This window comes from Ptychodera flava, unplaced genomic scaffold (assembly GCF_041260155.1).
Source record: "Ptychodera flava strain L36383 unplaced genomic scaffold, AS_Pfla_20210202 Scaffold_45__1_contigs__length_1260105_pilon, whole genome shotgun sequence".
Lineage (NCBI taxonomy): Eukaryota > Metazoa > Hemichordata > Enteropneusta > Ptychoderidae > Ptychodera > Ptychodera flava.
The window spans coordinates 1,049,363-1,072,182 of NW_027248367.1; the positions used below are offsets into that span (position 1 = coordinate 1,049,363).

Sequence of the window (22,820 nt, forward strand, 5' to 3'; positions counted from 1 at the left end):
ATATATACCGGTTATATGTACCTAGAGTGAGACTGAACAGGGGTGAGAAAAGAAGACACAGACCAAGAAATATAAATTATAGAAAAGTAATCTATTAAGGAATTGCGGCATACAAATCAATGTACAAATTACTAAAGGCATATACAAATACTATAGGGAGGTCTCAACAACTACAAGTTACTACACACTACTACAGCCGTTATATGCAACTCTAACTAGCGAAAAGATTTATCCGTAGAGTAAATCTAAATTTGTTGCCACAGACTGTAATATACACCAAACTTGTTAAGTAACCTACAACAACATGTCAATACACACTAGCATATAACTCAAATGTTGAGCCCCGCACTGGAGTCGAACGTTGTGACTAGGACAATTCAGACTGATGTCAATTCAATATACGTATGGACTATAAATGTGGCACTGATCAAAGATGGATGCTAGAGTGATTAGGTACGATAACGCAAATAGAGTGTATAAATGGACCACGCATAATTTGCCAAGTGTACAAAAATACAGTCTAATTACCAAAGAGAAATATCTCATACAGGCTGATAAATTCAATGTACCTTTGATGATAACAGCCAATGAATATTCCAATAATTTAAAAATCGATGAATAAATTAAATGTATCCAAATATAATCTAATTACTCATAACAGAACTCTCAATACGAAAAATCAATAACTAATCCCAGAAATGGGGTATCAACTGGTAAAGTTAAATTCTAACCTCTGGTAAATATTGTAAGAGTTTGTGTATTAACTTACAAAATCAACCACGTATCAATGGTAAATGTTACAAGAGTTGAATATCAAATTTTAAGCATTCACCTAATCAAAACCCACTGATGAATAATATCTTCAACTAATTATCAATTATTCAAACGCTCAGAAAAATTAAACAACAAAAGGGTAACTAGTAATTAACACCCCATTCAAACTAAGTATCAACTATTCAAGTAATATACAGTTACGTTATTCAATTCCTATACAATTAATCAATTCAATTCATTTACATATACTGAATTTGAATTAATATTGAGAAAAACCAGTATCGAATAATATATTCAAACCTATACAATACTATATTATCCAAAACTTAGCAACATAGTATTTAAAGTACTAATTAGCCAAATAATAGTTGAATAATTACGTAACTAATAAACAAAGTCCTATCTAATTAATTCAATGAAGGGATATCTCCGTCTCGGCTTTCAGCACATACTTCAGGGGGAGATAATTTAGCGACATAGCTAGAGTACATATTTCAGAATACGCGAGTAGAAACTGGGGTATCACGCAGGAAATGTCTCCAACCACTCTTCTGGGTACACGAGTATAACTGGGATATCGCACAGAAATTTCTCCAACAATTCACTCACACATCAAGGGTTGGTAATGAATTGAAGCTTGCTAGCACAGTGCACACGTGGAAATTCCCCACACTAACAGCATGGCCAACACACGAACTGGTCATTCGAGCTACACCAAGGAATTATCCTCCAATTCTGTCCGCTCACTTTAAATCTTGCTACTAATAGTGAAATACGGATATACAGAGTTACTCACACCTTGGCTTGCTACACAGGACTCGCCACATCACTCTGGTTTGGTAACAGGAAGACTGCAACTTGTACATGCACAGCTCTGTATCAGCTACAACTGTAGAGCTTCATGGGCGTCGCCATACCAGCTAACTGCATGCACAAATTTTCTGGATAAAAGTCACTCCATTTGGTACATATTCTATCCCCAACAAGTCTTCAAAAATGTTCCCTGAATTGGATAGTCCGAATACGATGACACACTTACTTCTGAGGTGGCCAAAAACTGTACAAAGTCACTAATTCCAATTCATCTCAGCAACTCAGTCTCCACAGCTCCTATCCAGTGCGGACCTCATGGTACACTCCCCTGAGCAACACCTGTTTTCCCTATTTATACTCTCAATGTCGCGGGTTTCCCAATCCACACAGAAGGGGCAGTTTTAGCGCCGCCAGTGGTCACTCTGTATGACCCTGCATATCTGGCGCCCTCGCTAGCCACAGTGTGACAATATCAAACTGCTACATCCTCCCCTGGTTTATAAAAGGGCGTCCAGACCTTTGCCTTGTCCCACTTCTTTCGAAAGCTCCACCTCGTCTGACTGTGACATGTTGATATAAAAAATTTCTCATCCAAATTGTCCCAAGGTATGAAATCAGTTACTTCATCCATTCTTTTGCAACATTCCTAGGTAGATATGTCCGTTATGACTTTCTGACAATAACTTCTCTCTGTCCCTTCAACATAGTTTCCATTATCCTAAGAAATTGTGGCAGTAAGTTGCTATCAGCATCCGTGTTCCTTGGAACCTCTGTAACATGAGCCAAGGTGAACCTATCAGGAGGTTTTCGCACTCTCTGTGAACGCCTTGGTAGAGGTCTATTATTGACTGTCTCTTCTTCCCCATTCTCCTCAACATCTTCCAACAAGTTGCCATGATCTTTTTCCTGAAAAATTTCATGATTACCTCTATGGGAATAAATTCATCGTAGTAACAGACAACAACCCACTAACCTATGTAAATACCAGTGCCAAACTTGATGCCACAGGTCATCGATGGCTAGCTGCACTCGCCACTTACAATTTTGAACTGATGTATCGACCAGGAAAACAGAACCAGGATGCCGATGGGCTATCTCGGCAAAGAAGAGAAGATGTAGATGACACAGAGGAGAGCGAAAGAGTGTTGGTGTCAAGAGAAGAAGTAAAGGTGATGTGTCAACAAGTTTCAAACCATGCGTGGATTGAAGCCATTACATGTATGGAAACGGCCGTTCCGAAGAGTTTAAGTGAACCTCCTGTGCCTGCTGGTGTGGAGTCCTTACCTAGAGTAACTACACAAGAGTGGAAAAAACTACAGCAGATAGATCCAGAAATCGGACGGTTGTATTGGTATAGACAACAAATACATCCCCCACCAAAGAAGAAAGAAAACAGGATCCAAGTGCTGTTATTGCAGGCCTGAGAGAGTGGAATAGATTGTGCTTCAAGGAAGGTGTTTTATACAGAAAACGCATGGGGCCTGATGGCAAGACACAGCATCAACTCGTGTTGCCCTCAGCATATCGGGGAACAGCTCTTGAAGGAGTACATGATGATGTTGGCCATCTAGGACAGGAAAGAACCTTGGAACTACTTCGAGCGAGATTCTATTGGCCCTTCATGAGAAACGATGTGGAACAGAAGATCAAAACATGTGAGAGATGCACTCGACGTAAACTGCAGACTACGCTGCAAGCACGTGCCCGCTGACTAATATCAAGACTACTCAACCATTGGAATTGCTGTGCATGGATTACCTTACTATCGAGGATGGAAAGGTGGTATTGGGCATATCCTTGTGATCACTGACCATTTCACCAGATATGCAGTAGCCATACCCACTCCAAATCAGAAGGCTAAAACGACAGCAGACCAGTTGTATAAACATTTCCTGCTTCATTATGGATTCCCGGGAAAACTCCATTCAGACCAAGGACGGGAGTTTGAATCCAGAGTAATTAGACAACTTTGTGATCTAGTTGGAATACAGAAGAGTAGAACCACACCCTACCATCCACAAGGAAATGGACAGTGTGAACGGTTTAATAGGACACTTCTAGATATGATAGGGACTCTCCCAAGAGATAAAAAATCTGAGTGGAAGAAACACATTACATCACTAGTTCATGCCTATAATTGCACACGTAATGACAGCACTGGCTTTTCCCCATATTACCTAATGTATGGCAGGCATCCAAAGTTACCAATCGACATCTATCTGGGACTACCACAGGATTCAAGTGGCAATGGATATGATAGTTATGTTGAAGACATGCGTAACAGATTGACAGAGGCGTACAAATTGGCTGCTGATAAATCTCAGGAGCAAGCAGAACACAACAAGCAAAGATATGATGAAAAAGTGAAAGAAGCTACATTAGAGCCAGGTGATGTGGTGTTGGTTAAGAATGTGAATGTACGGGGAAAACACAAGATAGCAGACAGATGGGAAAACACAACGCTACCGGGTTCTACGAAGAATCAACCCAGATATTCCAGTATATGTGATCAAGTCAGAGGGATCGGATGGAAGAGAAAGGACGTTACACAGAAATCTATTGCTGCCGTGTAGTTCCCTGCCAATACCATATCCAGAGCGACCAGTAAAACAAGTTCAGAGGGAGAAGAGCTTTGATGTGCGCAGACGTATAACTCGCGCACAAAGGAGGGAGAAATATCAGGATGAAATGGATGAAACTGAGGACGAGGAAGAAGAAGAATTGTGGGAATTACAAGTTCCAAGACGAAGGCAGGATGTTAACTACCCCAAGAAATCGGAGGCAGAACAGGAATGTAAAAGGTCTCTACAGTCATCGAAGAACTCTCCACAGCCATGGAAACTTCTAAAGATAGCATCACGGTCACTACCTCTACTCCACAGAACAGTTCTGAAATGGAGGGCAGTCAGCATGACAACAGGCAAATTGAGGGTAGATCTATGACAGTAGAGCAGCCAGTCACAGAAGGTGAACAAGGGAGTCAATTGGGGATGGCAATGAGGAAATTATTCAGGAAAAAGATCATGGCAACTTGTTGGAAGATGTTGAGGAGAATGGGGAAGAAGAGACAGTCAATAATAGACCTCTACCAAGGCGTTCACAGAGAGTGCGAAAACCTCCTGATAGGTTCACCTTGGCTCATGTTACAGAGGTTCCAAGGAACACGGATGCTGATAGCAACTTACTGCCACAATTTCTTAGGATAATGGAAACTATGTTGAAGGGACAGAGAGAAGTTATTGTCAGAAAGTCATAACGGACATATCTACCTAGGAATGTTGCAAAAGAATGGATGAAGTAACTGATTTCATAACCTTGGGACAATTTGGATGAGAAATTTTTTATATCAACATGTCACAGTCAGACGAGGTGGAGCTCTCGAAAGAAATGGGACAAGGCAAAGGTCGGGACGCCCTTTTATAAACCAGGGGAGGATGTAGCAGTTTGATATTGTCACACTGTGGCTAGGGAGGGCGCCAGATATGCAGGGTCATACAGAGTGACCACTGGCGGCGCTATAACTGCCCCTTCTGTGTGGATTGGGAAACCCGCGACATTGAGAGTATAAATAGGGAAAACAGGTGTTGCTCAGGGGAGTGTACCATGAGGTCCGCACTGGATAGGAGCTGTGGAGACTGAGTTGCTGAGATGAATTGGAATTAGTGACTTTGTACAGTTTTTGGCCACCTCAGAAGTAAGTGTGTCATCGTATTCGGACTATGCCAATTCAGGGAACATTTTTGAAGACTTGTTGGGGATAGAATATGTACCAAATGGAGTGACTTTTATCCAGAAAATTTGTGCATGCAGTTAGCTGGTATGGCGACGGCCATGAAGCTCTACAGTTGTAGTTGATACAGAGCTGTGCATGTACAAGTTGCAGTCTTCCTGTTACCAACCCAGAGTGATGTGGCGAGTCCTGTGTAGCAAGCCAAGGTGTGAGTAACTCTGTATATCCGTATTTCACTATTAGTAGCAAGATTCAATTATGCAATTTAAGGAAAACACTTGTGTGCGGCTGTATGATTTGGCTATTAGTGTAATACATGTATGTCCAAACATCAAGCCCTACCCACCCTGCTCTGCAATGCAACGGCCGCCTTTTTAGTCCCCACGGACACCGTCCGGGGGGACTTATAGGTTTGGTCATGTCCGTGCGTGTGTGCGTGCGTGCGTGCGTGCGTGCGTCCGTCCGTCCGTCCGTTCACGCAGATATCTCAGAGATGCCTGAAGCGATTTCATTCAAACTTGGTACAAGGATTACTTCATATGTCATACTGATGCACGTCGATTTGTTTTGTGATACGATCCAATATGGCTGCCAGGCGGCCATTTTATTACGATTTTTTCATGTACAGAGCCATAATTCAGGCATGTTTCAACTGATTTTATTCAAAGTTGGTACAAGGACATTGACCAGTGTCATAGATATGCACGTCGATTCTTTTTGTGATACGATCCAATATGGCCGCCGTGCGGCCATTTTGTTACGATTTTTTCATGTACAGAGCCATAACTCAGGCATATCTCAACCAATTTCATTCAAAATTGGTACAAGGACATTGACCTATGTCATACATATGCACATCAATTGTTTTGTGATACGATCCAATATGGCCGCCAGGCGGCCATTTTATTACGATTTTTTCATGTACAGAGTCATAACTCAGGCATGTTTCTACAGATTTTATTCAAAGTTGGTACAAGGACACTGACCAATGTCATAGCTATACACATCAATTTGTTTTGTGATACGATCCAATATGGCCGCCAGGCGGCCATTTTGTTACGATTTTTTCATGTACAGAGCCATAACTCAGGCATATCTCAACCAATTTTATTCAAACTTGGTACAAGGACATTGACCTATGTCATACATATGCACATTGATTTGTTTTGTGATACGATCCAATATGGCCGCCAGCAGGCGGCCATTTTATTACGATTTTTTCATGTACAGAGTCATAATTTAGGCATGTTTCTACAGATTTTATTCAAAGTTGGTACAAGGACACTGACCAATGTCATAGCTATACACATCAATTTGTTTTGTGATACGATCCAATATGGCCGCCATGCGGCCATTTTGTTACGATTTTTCATGTACAGAGCCATAACTCAGGCATATCTCAACCAATTTTATTCAAACTTGGTACAAGGACATTGACCTATGTCATACATATGCACATTGATTTGTTTTGTGATTCGATCCAATATGGCCACCATGTGGCCATTTTATTACGATTTTTTCATCTCCTGAACTACAACTCAGACATGTATCAAGCGAATTTATTCAAAAGTATTTTTATCACAAACCTAATGAAGAGGACTCTATCCTCTCTGAGGACCTGTAATCAAAGCACCCATTAACAAGTGGGGACTGTGTCATCAACGATGACTTGTTCATAATCGGAAATGCCCGAAATCCTAGAGTGAAAAGAAAGGCCTATTGTTGATATATACAAATGATATTGACAATAGTATTTCAGTGTCTTCTGAAATTTCACTTTTTCAAAACTGTACATAGTCACTGTTGGGGGAACATAAATTTAGTGCGCATTTCAACACTGTCGTGAATGATTAGTGTCAGCCTTGCTGCGGATCCGTAGCCCTACCACTCCCTTTGCTTGTTGTGACAGATGTCACTCCCCAACACAACCAGCAAAGGGAGTGGTAGGGCTACAGAACCGCAGCAAGTGTCAGCCCTGCACTCAGATAGTAAACATACATCTGAACTTCGCTCAGACCAGATCTCTCGAACCAAGTGAAATATGGGAGTAAGTTTATTCATGCTTTGTAGTAACTGTGATAATTATAGCTCCCAGGCCGTATGCTAGTTCCTACTGTCGTATGGTAGGGCCGCACGGCGTTTCACAGTCAAGACGACAGGCGAAACTGGTGCTTGGCCCGAGGGCTACAATAATTGCAGCTAGGTTTAAAAACAATGCATTATTAGTTCCCACGGACACCGTCCGGGGGGACTTATAGGTTTGGTCATGTCCGTGCGTGCGTGTGTGCGTGCGTGCGTGCGTCCGTCCGTTCACGCAGATATCTCAGAGACGCCTGGAGCGATTTCATTCAAACTTGGTACAAAGATTATCAACTATGCCATACATATGCACGTCTATTTGTTTTACGATCCGATTCAAAATGGCTGTCTGGCAGCCATTTTGTTTCCTGTATTTGATGTCGGTGCGTATGTTCACGCAAATTTCTCAGTGATGCTAGGAGCGATTCCATTCAAACTTGGTACATAGATTACTCTATATGTTATACATATGCACATTGATTTTGTTTTGATCTGGTCTAAAATGGCTGCGTGGCGGCCATTTTGTTTCGTATATTTTACGACTGTGCGTTCGTTCACGTAAATTTCTCCGCGATGCATTGAAAGTTAGTACCTATATTAATCCTTATCACATATATATGCATGCTGATTTTTGTAATGATTCGATCATAAATAACTGTGTGACGGCCATTTTCTTTCCTGTATTTGATATCCATCCACAGGGTCCCCAGGTATGATCCACGGGCATTCCAGGATGAAATTAATATTAATGCTGTGTCCATGCATAGGGGCTCATGAATGCAGATATCTGAGATATTCCTGTGCCAATTCTTTTTAAACTTGGTACAAGGATACTACACTATTGCATACATATGCAGGTCTATTTATATTGGTGTGGCATGCATAATTAGGTCCAATTTGCATAATTCGAGATAAGAGCGCTGTTTCTGGTACAACTGTACCAAATTTGATGAAACTTTGTGCAGATGGTTTTAGTCCCCACGGACACCATCCGGGGGGACTTATAGGTTTGGTCATGTCCGTGCTTGGGTCCGTGCGTGCGTGCGTGCATGAGTACATCTGTCCGTTCACGCAGGTATCTCAGAGATGCAAGGAGCGATTTCATTCAAACTTGGTAAAAGGATTACTTCATATGCCATACAGATGCATGTCGATTTGTTTTGTGATACGATCCAATAAGGCTGCCGTATGGCCATTTTATTACGATTTTTTCATGTATAGAGCCATTACTCAGGCATGTTTCAACCGATTTTATTCAAAGTTGGTACAAGGACATTGACCAATGACATAGATATGCACACCAATTTGTTTTGTGATACAATCCAATATGGCTGCCTTACAGCCATTTTGTTTCGATTTTTTTCATGTACAGAACCATAACTCAGGCATATCTCAACCGATTTTATTCAAACTTGGTACAAGGACATTGACCTATGTCATACATATGCACGTCAATTTGTTTTGTTATATGATACAATATGGCGGCTTGGCGACCATTTTATTACGACTTTTCATGTACAGAGCCATTACCCAGGCATGTTTCAACAGATTTTATTCAAAGTTGGTACAAGGACATTGACCTATGTCATACATATGCACATTGATTTGTTTTGTGATACGATCCAATAAGGCCGCCATGTGGCCATTTTATTACAATTTTTTCATGTCCTGAACTACAGCTCAGACATGTATCAAGCGAATTTATTCAAAAGTATTTTTATCTCAGACCTAATGAAGAGGACTCTATCCTCTCTGAGAACCTGTAATCAAAGTACTCATTAACAAGTGGGGACTGTGTCATCAACGATGACTTGTTCGTCTTTATTATACGGTAGTTGCAAGCGAACCTTTATTACAAAGCTTTTGTAGTAAAGTATAAATACAATGTCTTAATTTCAATTTACAAAGTGACCCATCGATTACACGTGGGAACATAAACGGTTGCGGTGTACAGTTTGTATGAATGTTCATCCCTTTAAAACAAAAATCTAAAAACAACTTACAGAATTATATGCCGGCGATTTTAATGCTGACCGGATAGAGGTCAGAACGAATATGCTTTCCTAAACAGCTTTATCAATGATAATAATCTCGTCCTTGCTGATGCTGAGCGGTTACCTTCTAACACATTTACATACTTAAGTGATTCCTGCATGGCCCGTAGCTGGCTGGATCACATCATTTGTACCAAGTCAGTGAATAATATCTTGCAGTCAGTCAGAGTTCATTATGACATCATTGCATCTGATCATTTCCCTCTTCTTCTTCTTCTTTTTTCGCTCAAAATTGCCATGTTACCAGACTTAAATAACACGAAACAAACACGTAGTCAAAAAACATGTTGGAGCAAAGCGTCCAGTACTCAGGTAACACATTATCAGGTACTTTGTGATAATCTTTTGTCCCGTATCGATATTCCGATAACGGCCTTAGCATGTAAAGATCCAAACTGTTGTATTCATAATGACCTCATTGACACTTTTTATAATGACATTACATGTGCACTTTTAGAAGCTGCTGACAAGACAATCCCCAAAGGTTTCGGAGCAACCAAACACGTTGTTCCAGGGTGGAATGATTTAGTTAAACAGCATTATGAAAAAGCTCGTACAGATTTTATTTTATGGAAGGATAATGGCTCCCCAAAATATGGTCCCTTTTTCGACTTGATGCGCAAATCAAGAGCACATTTTAAACGGCAGCTAGCATATTGCAAACGAATGGAGAATGAGCTTCGTGCAAATGCTTTAGCTCAAAGTTTAGACAACAACTCAACAGCCTACTGGAAAGAAATAGCCAAACGTAAAGGTAAACCACCTGCACCGTCATCTGTTGATGGTTGTCATGGTGATGATGAGGTTGTAAAAATGTGGAAGCACCACTTCGAGACTATTCTGACAAATACTGGTACAGATTGTACACCTGCCTTTCCCAATATTCAGTTCTCTGAAGACATGATTGTGCATCACAGTGAAATTTCTGAATTAATTAGTGATCTTAAAACAGGTGCCTCCTCTGGTATGGATGGAGTTACAGCGGAACACCTGAAGTATGCATCTCCAAAGATTTGCATCTTATTAGCACTTTGCTTCTCTTCCATGTTTATTCATGGTATTGTTCCGAAACATCTCATGACCACTGTTTTGGTTCCGATTCCTAAAGACAGGGGAGGTGATATTTGTGATAAGTCAAATTATCGACCCATAGCTGTTGCGACAACTTTATCTAAAATTCTTGAAAGAGTTTGGTTGCACCGCTGTACGGATTCTCTCGTAACCACCGATAATCAGTTCGGCTTCAAGCCTAATCATAGTACAGACATGTCAATTTTTATATTGAAAGAGACTCTCAACTATTATAAAAAACATAATACCCCTGTGTTTGTTACTTTCATGGACGCCTCTAAGGCCTTTGATTACGTTAGACATGACATTTTATTTGAAAAACTTTCAACTAGAGGCGTACACCAATATCTTATTAGATTACTGTCATACCTTTATAGTTATCAGGACTTTGTTATCAGATGGAATGGGTGCCTTTCTGAACCATTCCATTCAATAAACGGGGTTAAACAGGGAGGCATTACATCGCCGATACTTTTCACTGTTTATTTAGATAATCTTAGCAAATCACTTGCTTCTCTACCGTATGGTTGTCTCATTGGTGACTTTAGATCAATCATCTGATATACGCAGATGACCTGGTTATTTTTTCCACCGGTTCTTACGGGCAGCAAATGTTAGTAAACGCTTGTGGTCATTATGGCAACGAATGCTCAATACTCTTTAATGAGAAAAAAACTGTATGTATGTTAATACAACCGAATGTAAGGAAGCTGCGACAAGCTCCGATATATTTGAATAATAGAATGCTTAACTATGTTTATGTGTACAAGTACCTTGGACACGTTATAACTTCTGATCTAAAAGATGACGATGACATTCAAGCTCAGACTCGCCTGTTTTATGCGAGAGGCAATGCTCTTATTCGAGATTTTAAATTTGCATCGCTTTCAGTTAAAAATCACCTGTTTACTGTTTTCTGTGATGTCCCTTATTGTACGTATCTTTGGTCTAATTTTTCTGTAAATGTTTTTAAGACAATGAGAAAAGCTTTTTATCAGGTTTATCGTAAATTGACAGGTTTCACATACAATCATGTGCAAAGTAACAGCCTTTTGTTTGTTAACTTATCGATTTTAACATTTGACAACTGTTTAGAAAAAAGTCAGTGGGTTTTCTCAGTAGATTGCATATATCTGATAACCCCCTTATTTCAGCAGTTCTGAATTTTTCCATTTTCACATATAGTAAATTATGGAAAAACTGTGTAATTGGATTTTTTAACTCCTTTTCTGTCATTTACTCTTTATTTTTCTGTTTTTGTATATGGATTATTATATCTGAAATAAACAACAATAATAATAATAATAATATGCGGACACTGCAATATTTTGACTAATATCACATTTGATCTTGTGTGTAAACGAACCGTCACAGCAAAGACAGATACAAATGTTTAGTCGAGTCGTGCCGCACACGAGAGAAATTCGCTGAGCAAAATTTCGTTCGAGGCTGTTTACGCAGCATCGTTCACGTTTGCTCTGACATTCATTCATAAATCACATCAACTTGATACTTTGATACACTGTAAGTCATAGCTACCAATCAGAGAATTGGAGTCAGTCACGTCATGGATGCAAAAAATAGATGGTCACGTGAACTTGTAATTTGTATATACATGCATTGTAACTTTACATCTGTCAATCATGGTTTCAATCAGAATGTCTAGACGCTTGATAAACTTCACTCCATATAGCTCTGCATGGCAAGGCTGTGTGTTACCGGCGTTATACGGCCTTTCACTACGTGTGGTGGGAGGCTTAGCTGTGATATCGCAGCGGTACTTGTGGCGTATATCGAACGCGCTCGGGTCATTGAGGTCATCGCCACAGTCCCGCTGCGAGCCAACGCATAGGCTTCGTTGGCAGTTTACGACGACACCGACCGGTGTCGTAGATTTAGCTTGCAAAATAATGAACTATATTAGCCTTTGAATAAATAAACTTGTATTATCTTTATCATTGACTATCTGAGACTCATTCTGTACGCCTGCTAACTTTCTTGAAGATAAGAACACGTATTTTCGACCATTTTCCCGTGAGCCGTCGACGGTTTCTACGATGTTTGCTCGATCACGCGTACAACGCACTGAATACGTTGGAGGTCAAAAGTTCAAATTCAAGCAGGAACCATCGACGACTCACCGAAAAACGGTCGAAAATACATGTTGTCACGGTCGGGCTCGTTAGCAGGAGTAGAAGATGAGTCTCAGATAGTCAGTGATACAGTAGGTATAATTTTAATTATTGCATGCTTTACCTTTTTTAGCTCACATTTGGTTATACCAATGTGAGTTTATCGTATAGGCTGAAGTCGATGGCGTCTGTATGTATGTGTGTATGTGTATGTATGTATGTATGTATGTATGTATGTATGTATGTATGTACGTACAGTATGTCTGTCAACATCAAAAACACGCAAACCGCTGCACGTTTCAGCTTGGTATTTGGTGTGTGGATGCATCCTGGGCTATAGATGGGATTTTGTTCAAATGAAGTCTGCATTGCCAAAATTATGCAAATGAGCTTACAAAATGTGAAAATGGTTAAGAATTAATAACTCAAGAACCGCTCTTTTGATTGCTTTGAAAATTTGTGTGCAAGTACCCTAGGTTAACCTTATACAGTTTTATGAATATTGTGAAGATATCCTTAATTTTGTATTTTTGCTGAATTTTTTTGTGATTTTTCTCATTTTCAGTAAAAATTCTCCTTCTCTGAAACCGCCGGCCAATCGCTCTCAAATTTGGGTTGTCTCTTTGCAAGGGTGTTACTCTTCTAATTTGTTGAAATTATGACAAAATTGGGAAAATTACTATTTTTGTGCAATTTTGTCATTTTTGGTCAAAAAATCTTAGACAGTGTTTCCTTTTTAAAACCCCTGGACAGACAGCTTTCATATTTCGTACACAGACGTACAGAGATGACAATAGTTAGATATGTGGAAATTGTCCTGAAATATAAAAATTGTATTTTTAAGACAATATTGTCATTTTTGGTCAAGAAAACTTTATCTCAACATTACTTGCTTGATAGCTTTGTAATTTGGTATAAAGTCCCTTGTTTGATAGCTTTGTAATTTGGTATAAAGTCCCGAAAGATGTTATTAGATAAATTTTCTGCTCAAAGTGTGGGAAACCCAAAATTTGTATATTTTAGGTACTTTTCTCAGTTTGTGACCTTAAATGATCTATACTAACCCAGGATATGTTGTGAGACAATTTTGAAGGCTGTGAACATAATTTTGTCATATTGATACCAATTTGTAGGAAACTTTGATCCAGAAAACAAAGCTGAGGTGATTTTTTTCATTTTGGACCAATTTTTGCAACTTTTCTATGTAAGACATACAAAAACTGATGAGAAATTTGGATCCAGGATAATTCCAGATGTTGTAATCACCACTCACAGTGGAAGGCATTTCACTATCTGTAACTAACTTAAGTGCTGTTTACATTAGAATGATAACACTCATGGCATTAATTAAAATCTCCAAGGTTGTAAATGTACTTCCTGTCATTTGGTCTTATGTAATACCAAGGGGTGGAACATTTGATATGCAGGAGGGGGTAGGGTTCAGAAGATCAATGATGTAGCATTACTTTTTTACCAGATCCCTTGTGCATTTTTTGCCCACTCCCACGTTTTCTTTTTATCAAGCCTTCTCTGTTTTTTGTTGTTGACATTTGCTTATGTATTAGGATCTACTTCTCCCTTGCTATAGAAGTTGATATGCATGTTCCTAAAGATGACCTCCAGTACCTAAGTTGGAGACCTTATTTGCTTTTGTCATTCTTGTTTTTCCTGGTTTAAATATTTCTCGAATGGACCAATTCAAACCGAATGTGAGCACATAGTGTCCTTGACGGTATTTTTATTATTTTGCGAGCTAAATCTACGATACCGGTTGGTCTTGTAGTAAACTGCAAACAAAGTCTATGCGTTGGCTCGCAGCGGGACTGTGGCGACGACCCCAATGACCCAAGGGCGTTTGATATACGCCACAAGCAGTTCGTTGCCACTCTAAATTTAGAGGTTCGTTTGCGCAATCGCAGATTGGATGACCTGGTGAACTTTGATATGCGCATGCGTATTCAATCCTTGAATGCATCAAACAGATGACAGTGAGAATCTATGTACGTACGTGTTGCCTACGTTATTTGACGCGGAAATGGACGATGACCGGCCACATGTGCAGCCAGGTAACGAATTACAGTCAACTCGCACCTTTCCCAACCCGCCCAGAACCAACTTGCCCAATTCCAACTCCCCCAATACCAAGTCGCCTGATTCCAACTCGCCCGATGCCAAGTTGTTCGTTGTTTTAGATGTAGTTATACCGGTAGATTCCATGTACGCAAACCCGATGGCCCGAGGCCAGCTAGCTCTGCATGACAGGGCTGTGTGTTACCGGTGTTATACGGCCTCCCACCACATGGGAGGCCGTATAACGCCGGTAACACACAGCCCTGCCATGCAAAGCTACAGGCCAGCTATTTTCATGCCGGGCCAGTAACTCGTAAAAGACGGTCCCACTGTTCCTAAAGACATGAGCCAGTAACTGCAGTAACTTTCCTATACGTAAAGAAACCGAACGAAATTTATTCTTTCAAGAGATTTGCAAAACATGAAATTCGCAAATAAAAACTTTTCCGCTTTGGCACATATTTAAAGCCCTAGCCGCACCTATGGTTCTCGATGTTAAAAATATTGTTGTAGGCTGTTTTAAGAAATAAAACGTTTTTTTTTTTACGTACCAAGTACTCAGAAAAATTGCAAAATAGTATCAGGCGAGTTGGCATCAGACGAGTCGGTATCGGGCGAGTTGGAATCGGACGAGTTGGTTCTTGGCGGGTTGGAAAAGGTGCGAGTTGACTGGTACCCGGTTATAATGCCGGGACCAATCACTTAGCAAAGGTAAATAGGTTGTTTACACACCAATTTCAAGCTGATTTAGACCTCAATGTTCGCTTTGCCGTACATTTTCGTCCGTGTTCATAACTGAGCGCCCATTCATTGGTAAATTCCCGGGGACAATTCATTGGTATTATCACTGTATGTACTATAATGATGAAGTTTCGGAATGCGAATTAAGTTGAACTTAAAGGCGACGTGCAAAGTAACTGATTTCACTCCGTGCCCAATGTGTCTAGGTAGGTTCTGAATGTGTGACATACACGTGTTTGACTAACAGCAGTGTATCTGTATTAAAACCTGAATCTCGAGCATGCTGAAGCTTAACATATTTACGATGTGGTTTAACTTTATAAGGGACAGTGCATGGAAAGTACGAAGTCAATGTCAACCCCTACCCACGTACTACCCTAGTGTGCCAGTGGGGTATTTGGAAATAATCTTATGAAGTTTGTCAAATGCCTCAACCCCGGGAAAGACAACTTGGAAACATTCAGTCAATAAACATAGCTCTTTATCAAAAATATGCACCTCCAAAGTCTTTGAACCATCCACAGTTCGGCGATCATCAATTTCGCTGGCTTGACCAGGCTAAACGGATACAATTTGGAAGGGTAACCGATTTTCAAAAATGTCCCCAACGTCCCCCGTCAACGTAGCTCAATGAAACTACCACCCTTTGTTCATCTATATTTCTCGATTGAATAACTTGAATGACATTGCTCACAAACACATAAGTACTCGAAAATGAGACATTTTTGAACTGCAGGTGCTTGACCTGTCACTGCCGATACTGAAAACATTGAGGTCATGATCGCACTATGTCAAACAGAAAGCTCGAAAAGTTGGCAAATTACAACTTATCATGCTCTCTTACTGCCATGATGTTGTAGTGAGGTTCGTCACGAGGTTACCCACCGAATTTTTCCTAACTTGGCCTTGCATAGCGTTAAAACAAAGGCCGAAATTAGCCAATGTCCCAAACCAGACACGAAGACTTCGAAGTCAATGACGTAATCAAGTTGAGATCTGGGCATGCGCAGTCGTTCGATAACGAACCTCCAAATTAAGAGTGGCAATGAACTGACAAGTACCGCTACGATATCACAGCTATGGGAGGCTGTATAATGCCGGTAACACACAGCCCTGCCATGCAGAGCTAAGCTACAATCCATAAAACAGTGTTACAGTACTCTAGAGATGAATGGCGTGTCAGTATCTTAGTATCAAAATAAAATCTAACAACACAAATCTGAATTCTGATCCAACATTTTAAAATTGTAACCATATACAGACTTGCTTCTCCTCTCCGTCATATTGTAACATACATGCACACCAGTGGCCACTGTAATCTCATTATAAACGCGTCTACGACACTGATGATGTCACTGATTTAACTTCAAAAAATAAACTACTTGTAGAGTATTCAGTGCCGCCTAATCCCTGACTATCAACTATTCGTCTTCGCAGCGTCGTATTAACTTGACATCATTAACAAGTGTACGCAGTGTTTGGAAAACACGTTTATACCTGATATGACCCCAATTAAAACACTGATCTCATCAAAATCACAAGGAACACTCATGGCGAGCATAGGGATATTTGGCCATTTTTTTCTGGAACAAAAAAGGAGAAAATCAATAAAACATGCCGATAATAAAACATTAACGATTAGAACTATTTGACTTTTATTTCAGATCGTTTAAAATTGACATTTGTACATAGATGTATAAAAATTAAAATCTGAACATACTCAAAACAAACCACTGTTTGTTTACATCCATTATTTTGTAAGATTATTAGAGACTTCCCATCAGACAAAAATATCGCCACTACTACACTGTGGTACTAGTTCATTGTTTTCAAACTATACAGCAAAATCTATAAAATACATTCAACTCTCTTCTAGGATTCAAAATACAGTTAAAATTGTACTGGCAGACAGTGACAAATTAATCTATCGAACAGTCAGTCTGTGCAACAATTTTCAAACAACTTATATCTTTATTGTTAATACCTCTAATTACTTTCCATCAGTAAACAGCACAACAATGCATTGAAAATAAATCTCATATGTTTGTGTAAATTACAGAATGTCTGAAAAATCCGAAGAAATATAAATGATATAAATATCAGTGTACAATGTCATCATATTGCTGTTGTAGATATCAAAATCACGAGGTGACGCTCACCTATTCCTGTATGTGTTGGTAAAAGTTCGATTGAAATCTAAAACAAAGGTTTGTTCTCATGAACGTCACGAGAAATAAACGACAATGCCATAAAATGGCGATCTACGCTGGTGTCACATTTCATGTTTGTTTACATCTTACACAACTACGTCTGTGATGTAAGCGACCTTAGTTACTGGTAAATTCACGCAATGTTCCATACAGCATCAACCATTTTCCTAAGGACCACCGATAATTCTCACTGTAAGATCTGTTTAGAGTCACTATTCACAACAAAAGTAGAAAAGCAGCACACTGATACAGAACGAAAGCATTGTGAATATTCCAAAACTACCCTTGAAAAGTTTGTACATCAATTTGTACAACGAAGTAATGCCCAGAGTTGACCCAACTCGCGTGCCCCTCTCAACAAAGTGAGATCGACCTGGATACAACGCCCTCAACGTGCATTCCTGAACTTAGAATGGCGGTGATCGCTAAGGTTGAAGTCGTTGTTTATAAACCATAAATCGGAGTAATCTTCCTCCATCGGATGGAAATATAGACAGATTTCAACAAAATTAACATCATCAGATATGCAGATATTTTATCTCATCTTATTTTGCACACACAATTGATATTCCGCCCGATATTTATGGCGATGTGATGGAAGGTGTATCTGTACTATTGCCTGTAGACAACCCCTTGTCAAAATTGATCAAAATTTTCAATAAAAATTTCACAAAATTTGCAAGATTGTTTCACCGGTATACAAAGGAAGTGAGCGACTGTATCTCTGAGATTGTCCGATCCAAAATTTCAATTTTAAAATGAAAAATAACGCCAATATTTAAATATCAACAAACATTTTTGACCAATGTTGTCATTGGGGTATGCCGTGTACAACGGCAGTCAAATACCTCCATGACAAAATTGGTCAAAATTGTTGATGATAAATCCACAAAACATCTCCGTTTTGGATTTCTAACATCCCTGAGATGAATCGACTGACAAAAATCACAATTTTTGTCAACAACCATATCTCTAAATTTGTAAAAATAACCTTGCAATCAACTTGTTGCCATGACATCCTTGTCAACAATGCAGTCAAGTCAATGCAATGCGTTCAAACTTCAACGCTCACAAAATTATTCCTTTTAAAAAATTCCTCACAAGTCTGACATTTTGATGTCATGTAGACATACACTTCATGTTGGTGTATTTTATCTACTTGGAAAATACTTTGATTTGGTCACTGTCATACTCTACAACACCAATTTTATCACCCATGACTGCAATGTACTCAGGGCATCTCACATTACCTTCCAACAGATTACAGATCCACTTTCCATCACATCGATATTTTACGATTCTATCAATGTTAGTTACAAACATAAACATTATCATCTTCATCCACAGCAATGTATCCGTATCCCACAAACCACTCTGGTAGCTGACTTTGTCCGAATTGATGTAAAAAATTCAGGTTGCTGTCAAAACACTTGATGCAATTATTGCCACTGTCATAAACCATGATGACATTGTTGCTGTTTACAACCACAGACACCGGCCAGTTGAATTGTCCTTGGCCTCTAATTTGACCATTGACTTCTGCTAGATATTCTCCACTTTGAGTGTACTTGACCAGTCTATCACCTCTGTCCTCAGGTCTCTCACTGGTGTCCGGAGAGGTCAAACGCAAAGTGACCAAAACAAAGTCATCCATCAGAGCTATGTCCCAGACTATTTCAGTGTTTTCAGGTAGAGTAATTATTTTGATAATTTTACCATTTTCATCACAAACAACAATTTGTTTATTTTCATTATCAAGTATGAAATAGTGGTTTAAACGTGAGATGGCTACATTCCTTGGCCGGAATGGCTTTGCAAACTGACCATCAAAGCTTCCTATGACTTTGTCACAGGTATAATCTTTGTTCAATATCTGTACAATATTGTTACCACTGTCACACACCACAAGTTTATCACGGTGGAAGACTAAACCTCTTGGCCTCTTGAACTTTTGTCCTTGGTCTTGATGTTGACCACTGACCGATGTCACTGACCAGTCACCTGAAAGGTCAAAGGTCAAATCTGTGAAAATTATTGAATGCCTTGTTGCACAGCTTACTTTTTGTTCTGCTGTGAAAAGAAACACTTTAATTCACATAATTTTTTCACTGCAACAGAATTTTTTTAAACTCACATAAATTCTTTGAAGTATAATGTTATTTTTTGGAAACTTCTCCCTCAATTATTAGTCATTTTGCGAATTTACCATGGCAACATTTTCAACAGAAATAAGCAAAATCAGTATTTTTGTCATACATTTTTCATTTATTATATTAAATTTCCCATTCTTCCAATTTCACACATTTATTTCAAAGATGTTGCTATCATGTACCAAAATACGAAGTCCTTCACTTATTACTAGTAACCATGGCAACATGTTTTTGAGACAATTGCTCAAAATATTAATTTTCTGTAACTTTTGTATTTCATGTAGTAGGTCCAAAATTTTTTCGCAAAAGATCACAGCTTGTTGAAGCTTGTTATTTAAGCAATAATGCACCCCCTCCCGGCCCATAATGGACGAAAGCAAACTTTACACGACATAATGTACGAGGCGAAGCCGAGTACATTTTGAAGTGCAAAGTTTGCTTGAGTCCATTATGGGCCGGGAGGGGGTGCATTATTGCTATTATTTTATAGTTTTGGCAATGCAAGTGAATTTGTAGTTGTAGAAAACGAATAAAAAAGAAATTTAAACTGAGTTTGAAGCCAGTGAGCGTCGTCCAGCATGATCGGCCCTGACTCTGTTACATATTACATGCACTCCACACTGCACAGTGCACTGCACTGAACACGCGTTCAGCCAGCACAAAAAATGACCAGCACTTTCACGGTTCATTTTGAATTGAAAAACGATGTATTTTCGAAGGAAATGAAACGTAACTGCATCCCTACCGTCTATAACGAACTTGAAACATCACCTTTAAATATCATGCCATTCAAAAAGCCGACACGGTGAAATGCCAGAGATAAAGAAAACGGAATGTTCATGCATCGACATCAGCATGATCAGCGAGCTGCATGCCATGGTATCAGCTGATCAATACGATCATTATTATGTCGCTAGTAGTACAGCATTCATTGCAAACGATATCAACAGAGTTCAACATTGTTATTCAAATGTTTATATTTCAATAATAATTGTGTCTATAAATTTAATTTTCGATGGCTTCTTGAGAAGAGCTATTTTATTTCGGCGAACAACAGAACTTGACGTATAAAACGGGTGCTTGAAGTTGAAAGGTACAGTTTACAAACATACTGGAGGATTTCGGTACTGTCGCGATATCGAGAACAAGGCAAGGTAAAATCACAGACATGGAGAAAAAAACGATGAATGAAAGTTGTCTCCGATTACAGTCAGTGCATCAGAATTAGGTGGCCGAGATGTTAGATCAACGGAGAGTCCATGGTCGTCATGATTGTTGGTAGTAGCTGACCTTGGACCGAGACTTTGAATGGCTCTGTTGTATATCCTAGTAGACACTTCCGGTCAAGGTTGATGACAGCAAGCTGCCGTTGTTGGACCGTTTACGGCTGGTTCGAGTAGCCTTTCACGCTTGCATCGTTTACATGGCCACTGCATACATAATATGCCATGTGTCAAATCCAGTATCGTCTAGGAGTTTGCAAACGTACTGAGTTCTGTTTCACCTATACGGCAACGAAGCGAACCATGTTGTCAACGAACGTAGTAGTACAACCAGCGTATCGGACGGGGACTGCATGCTGAGCGCCAGCCAGACAGACGGCAAGTGCGTGCGTGAGGACTCAAAAAATGTGATAAATCGTACAGTAAGACATTATTAGCAATATTGTGCACCATTATCAAAATTTATAGTTTTGTGTATTACATGGTTTATCCGATACTTTCCCTCCTTTTAAATGCGCAGTCCTTTTTTCGTTTTCCAAAAAAACTTGCTCGCTGTGGGGCCGCAATGCTGAATAATGGAATACATTATCAGTAATAATGTATGGATATGACGTCACAAAATTCACTGGTATTGACAAAGCTATAATATAATTTGTATTAATGCATTAGTATTGTCATGCATAACAAGTAACCATGGCAACATACATGTTCAAAATTTGCTTTTCTTCATATTATGTTTTGCTTTTGAAGTAAAATAAAAATTCTTTCACAAAAGTTGTAAGACTGAAAAAAGCTTGCTCAGTGGTGAAGTACATTGATGCATATAACAACGGAGTTTTTCATTTGCTCAAAATTACTATTTCCTAATAGCTTTGTTTGTAGTTGAAATTGAAAATCTCTGGTAAATATTGACATACTGTAGTTCACTTTTGTCATAAATTTTTAATTTCTTAAACTCAATTTCAAATTTTACAATATAGCACATTTGTTAATTTTTAAGATGTACTTATTATGTACCAAATTTGAATTCATACACGTATTACTGTAACCATGGCAACGTTTTCTTGATAACTATGCCCATAGTATTTATTTTTCTGTAACCTTTGTATTTCATGCAGTAGATCCAAATTGTTTTTGCAAAATTTCACAGTTGGACATTCGGTTGTTTGTTAGGTTGTTTGTTATGCATTAGTGCATTAGTATAGTCATGCATAACAAGTAACCATGGCAACATAAATGGTCAAAATGTGCTTTTCTTCATAACCATCTTATGCTGTTGAAGTAAAATGGAAAATCTTTCGCAAAGTTGTAAGACTGAAGTAAGCTTGTTCATGGTGTAGGAATATATTACTACACTAGAGTATTATCAGTTACCATGGCAACAGATTTTATTCCATTTGCTCAAAATTATCATTGCTTTGTAACATGTTTTTTCAGTTGAAATAGAAATTCTCTTGGAAATATTCACTGACACGTAATGTAAACTTTTTCAATGATATGCCAATGAATTGAAACACTCATAGAATGTTTGGCTGGTATCCATGGCAATATTCTTTAATTATTGCTCAAAAATGTTTATTTTGTCAACAAATTTTGAATTTGTGAACATTTTTAACCAAAATTCTGTAGTGTTCTCCTGCATTTTTTGAGTGTAAATATAGGACTGAACTAAACTTTATGTTTGTGTACCAATACATAAATACACTTGTGTGCTACTGGTAACCATAGCAACAATTTTATTCTATTTGTTTAAAATTTCATCATAACACTTTC

General features: G+C 39.0%; 1 protein-coding gene across 1 annotated transcript in view; it reads right to left on the bottom strand.

Annotated features, from left to right (window-relative positions):
* Positions 1 to 17,831: 17,831 nt before the first annotated feature.
* The window catches only part of LOC139128157 (spermatogenesis-associated protein 1-like), a 50,796-nt gene continuing 45,807 nt past the window's right edge, over positions 17,832 to 22,820 (bottom strand). The window contains exon 4 of the mRNA XM_070693993.1: positions 17,832 to 19,675. Coding sequence (XP_070550094.1) covers positions 18,984 to 19,675 — 692 coding nt within the window. The 3' untranslated portion in view covers positions 17,832 to 18,983. The remainder of the gene's footprint in view (positions 19,676 to 22,820) is intronic.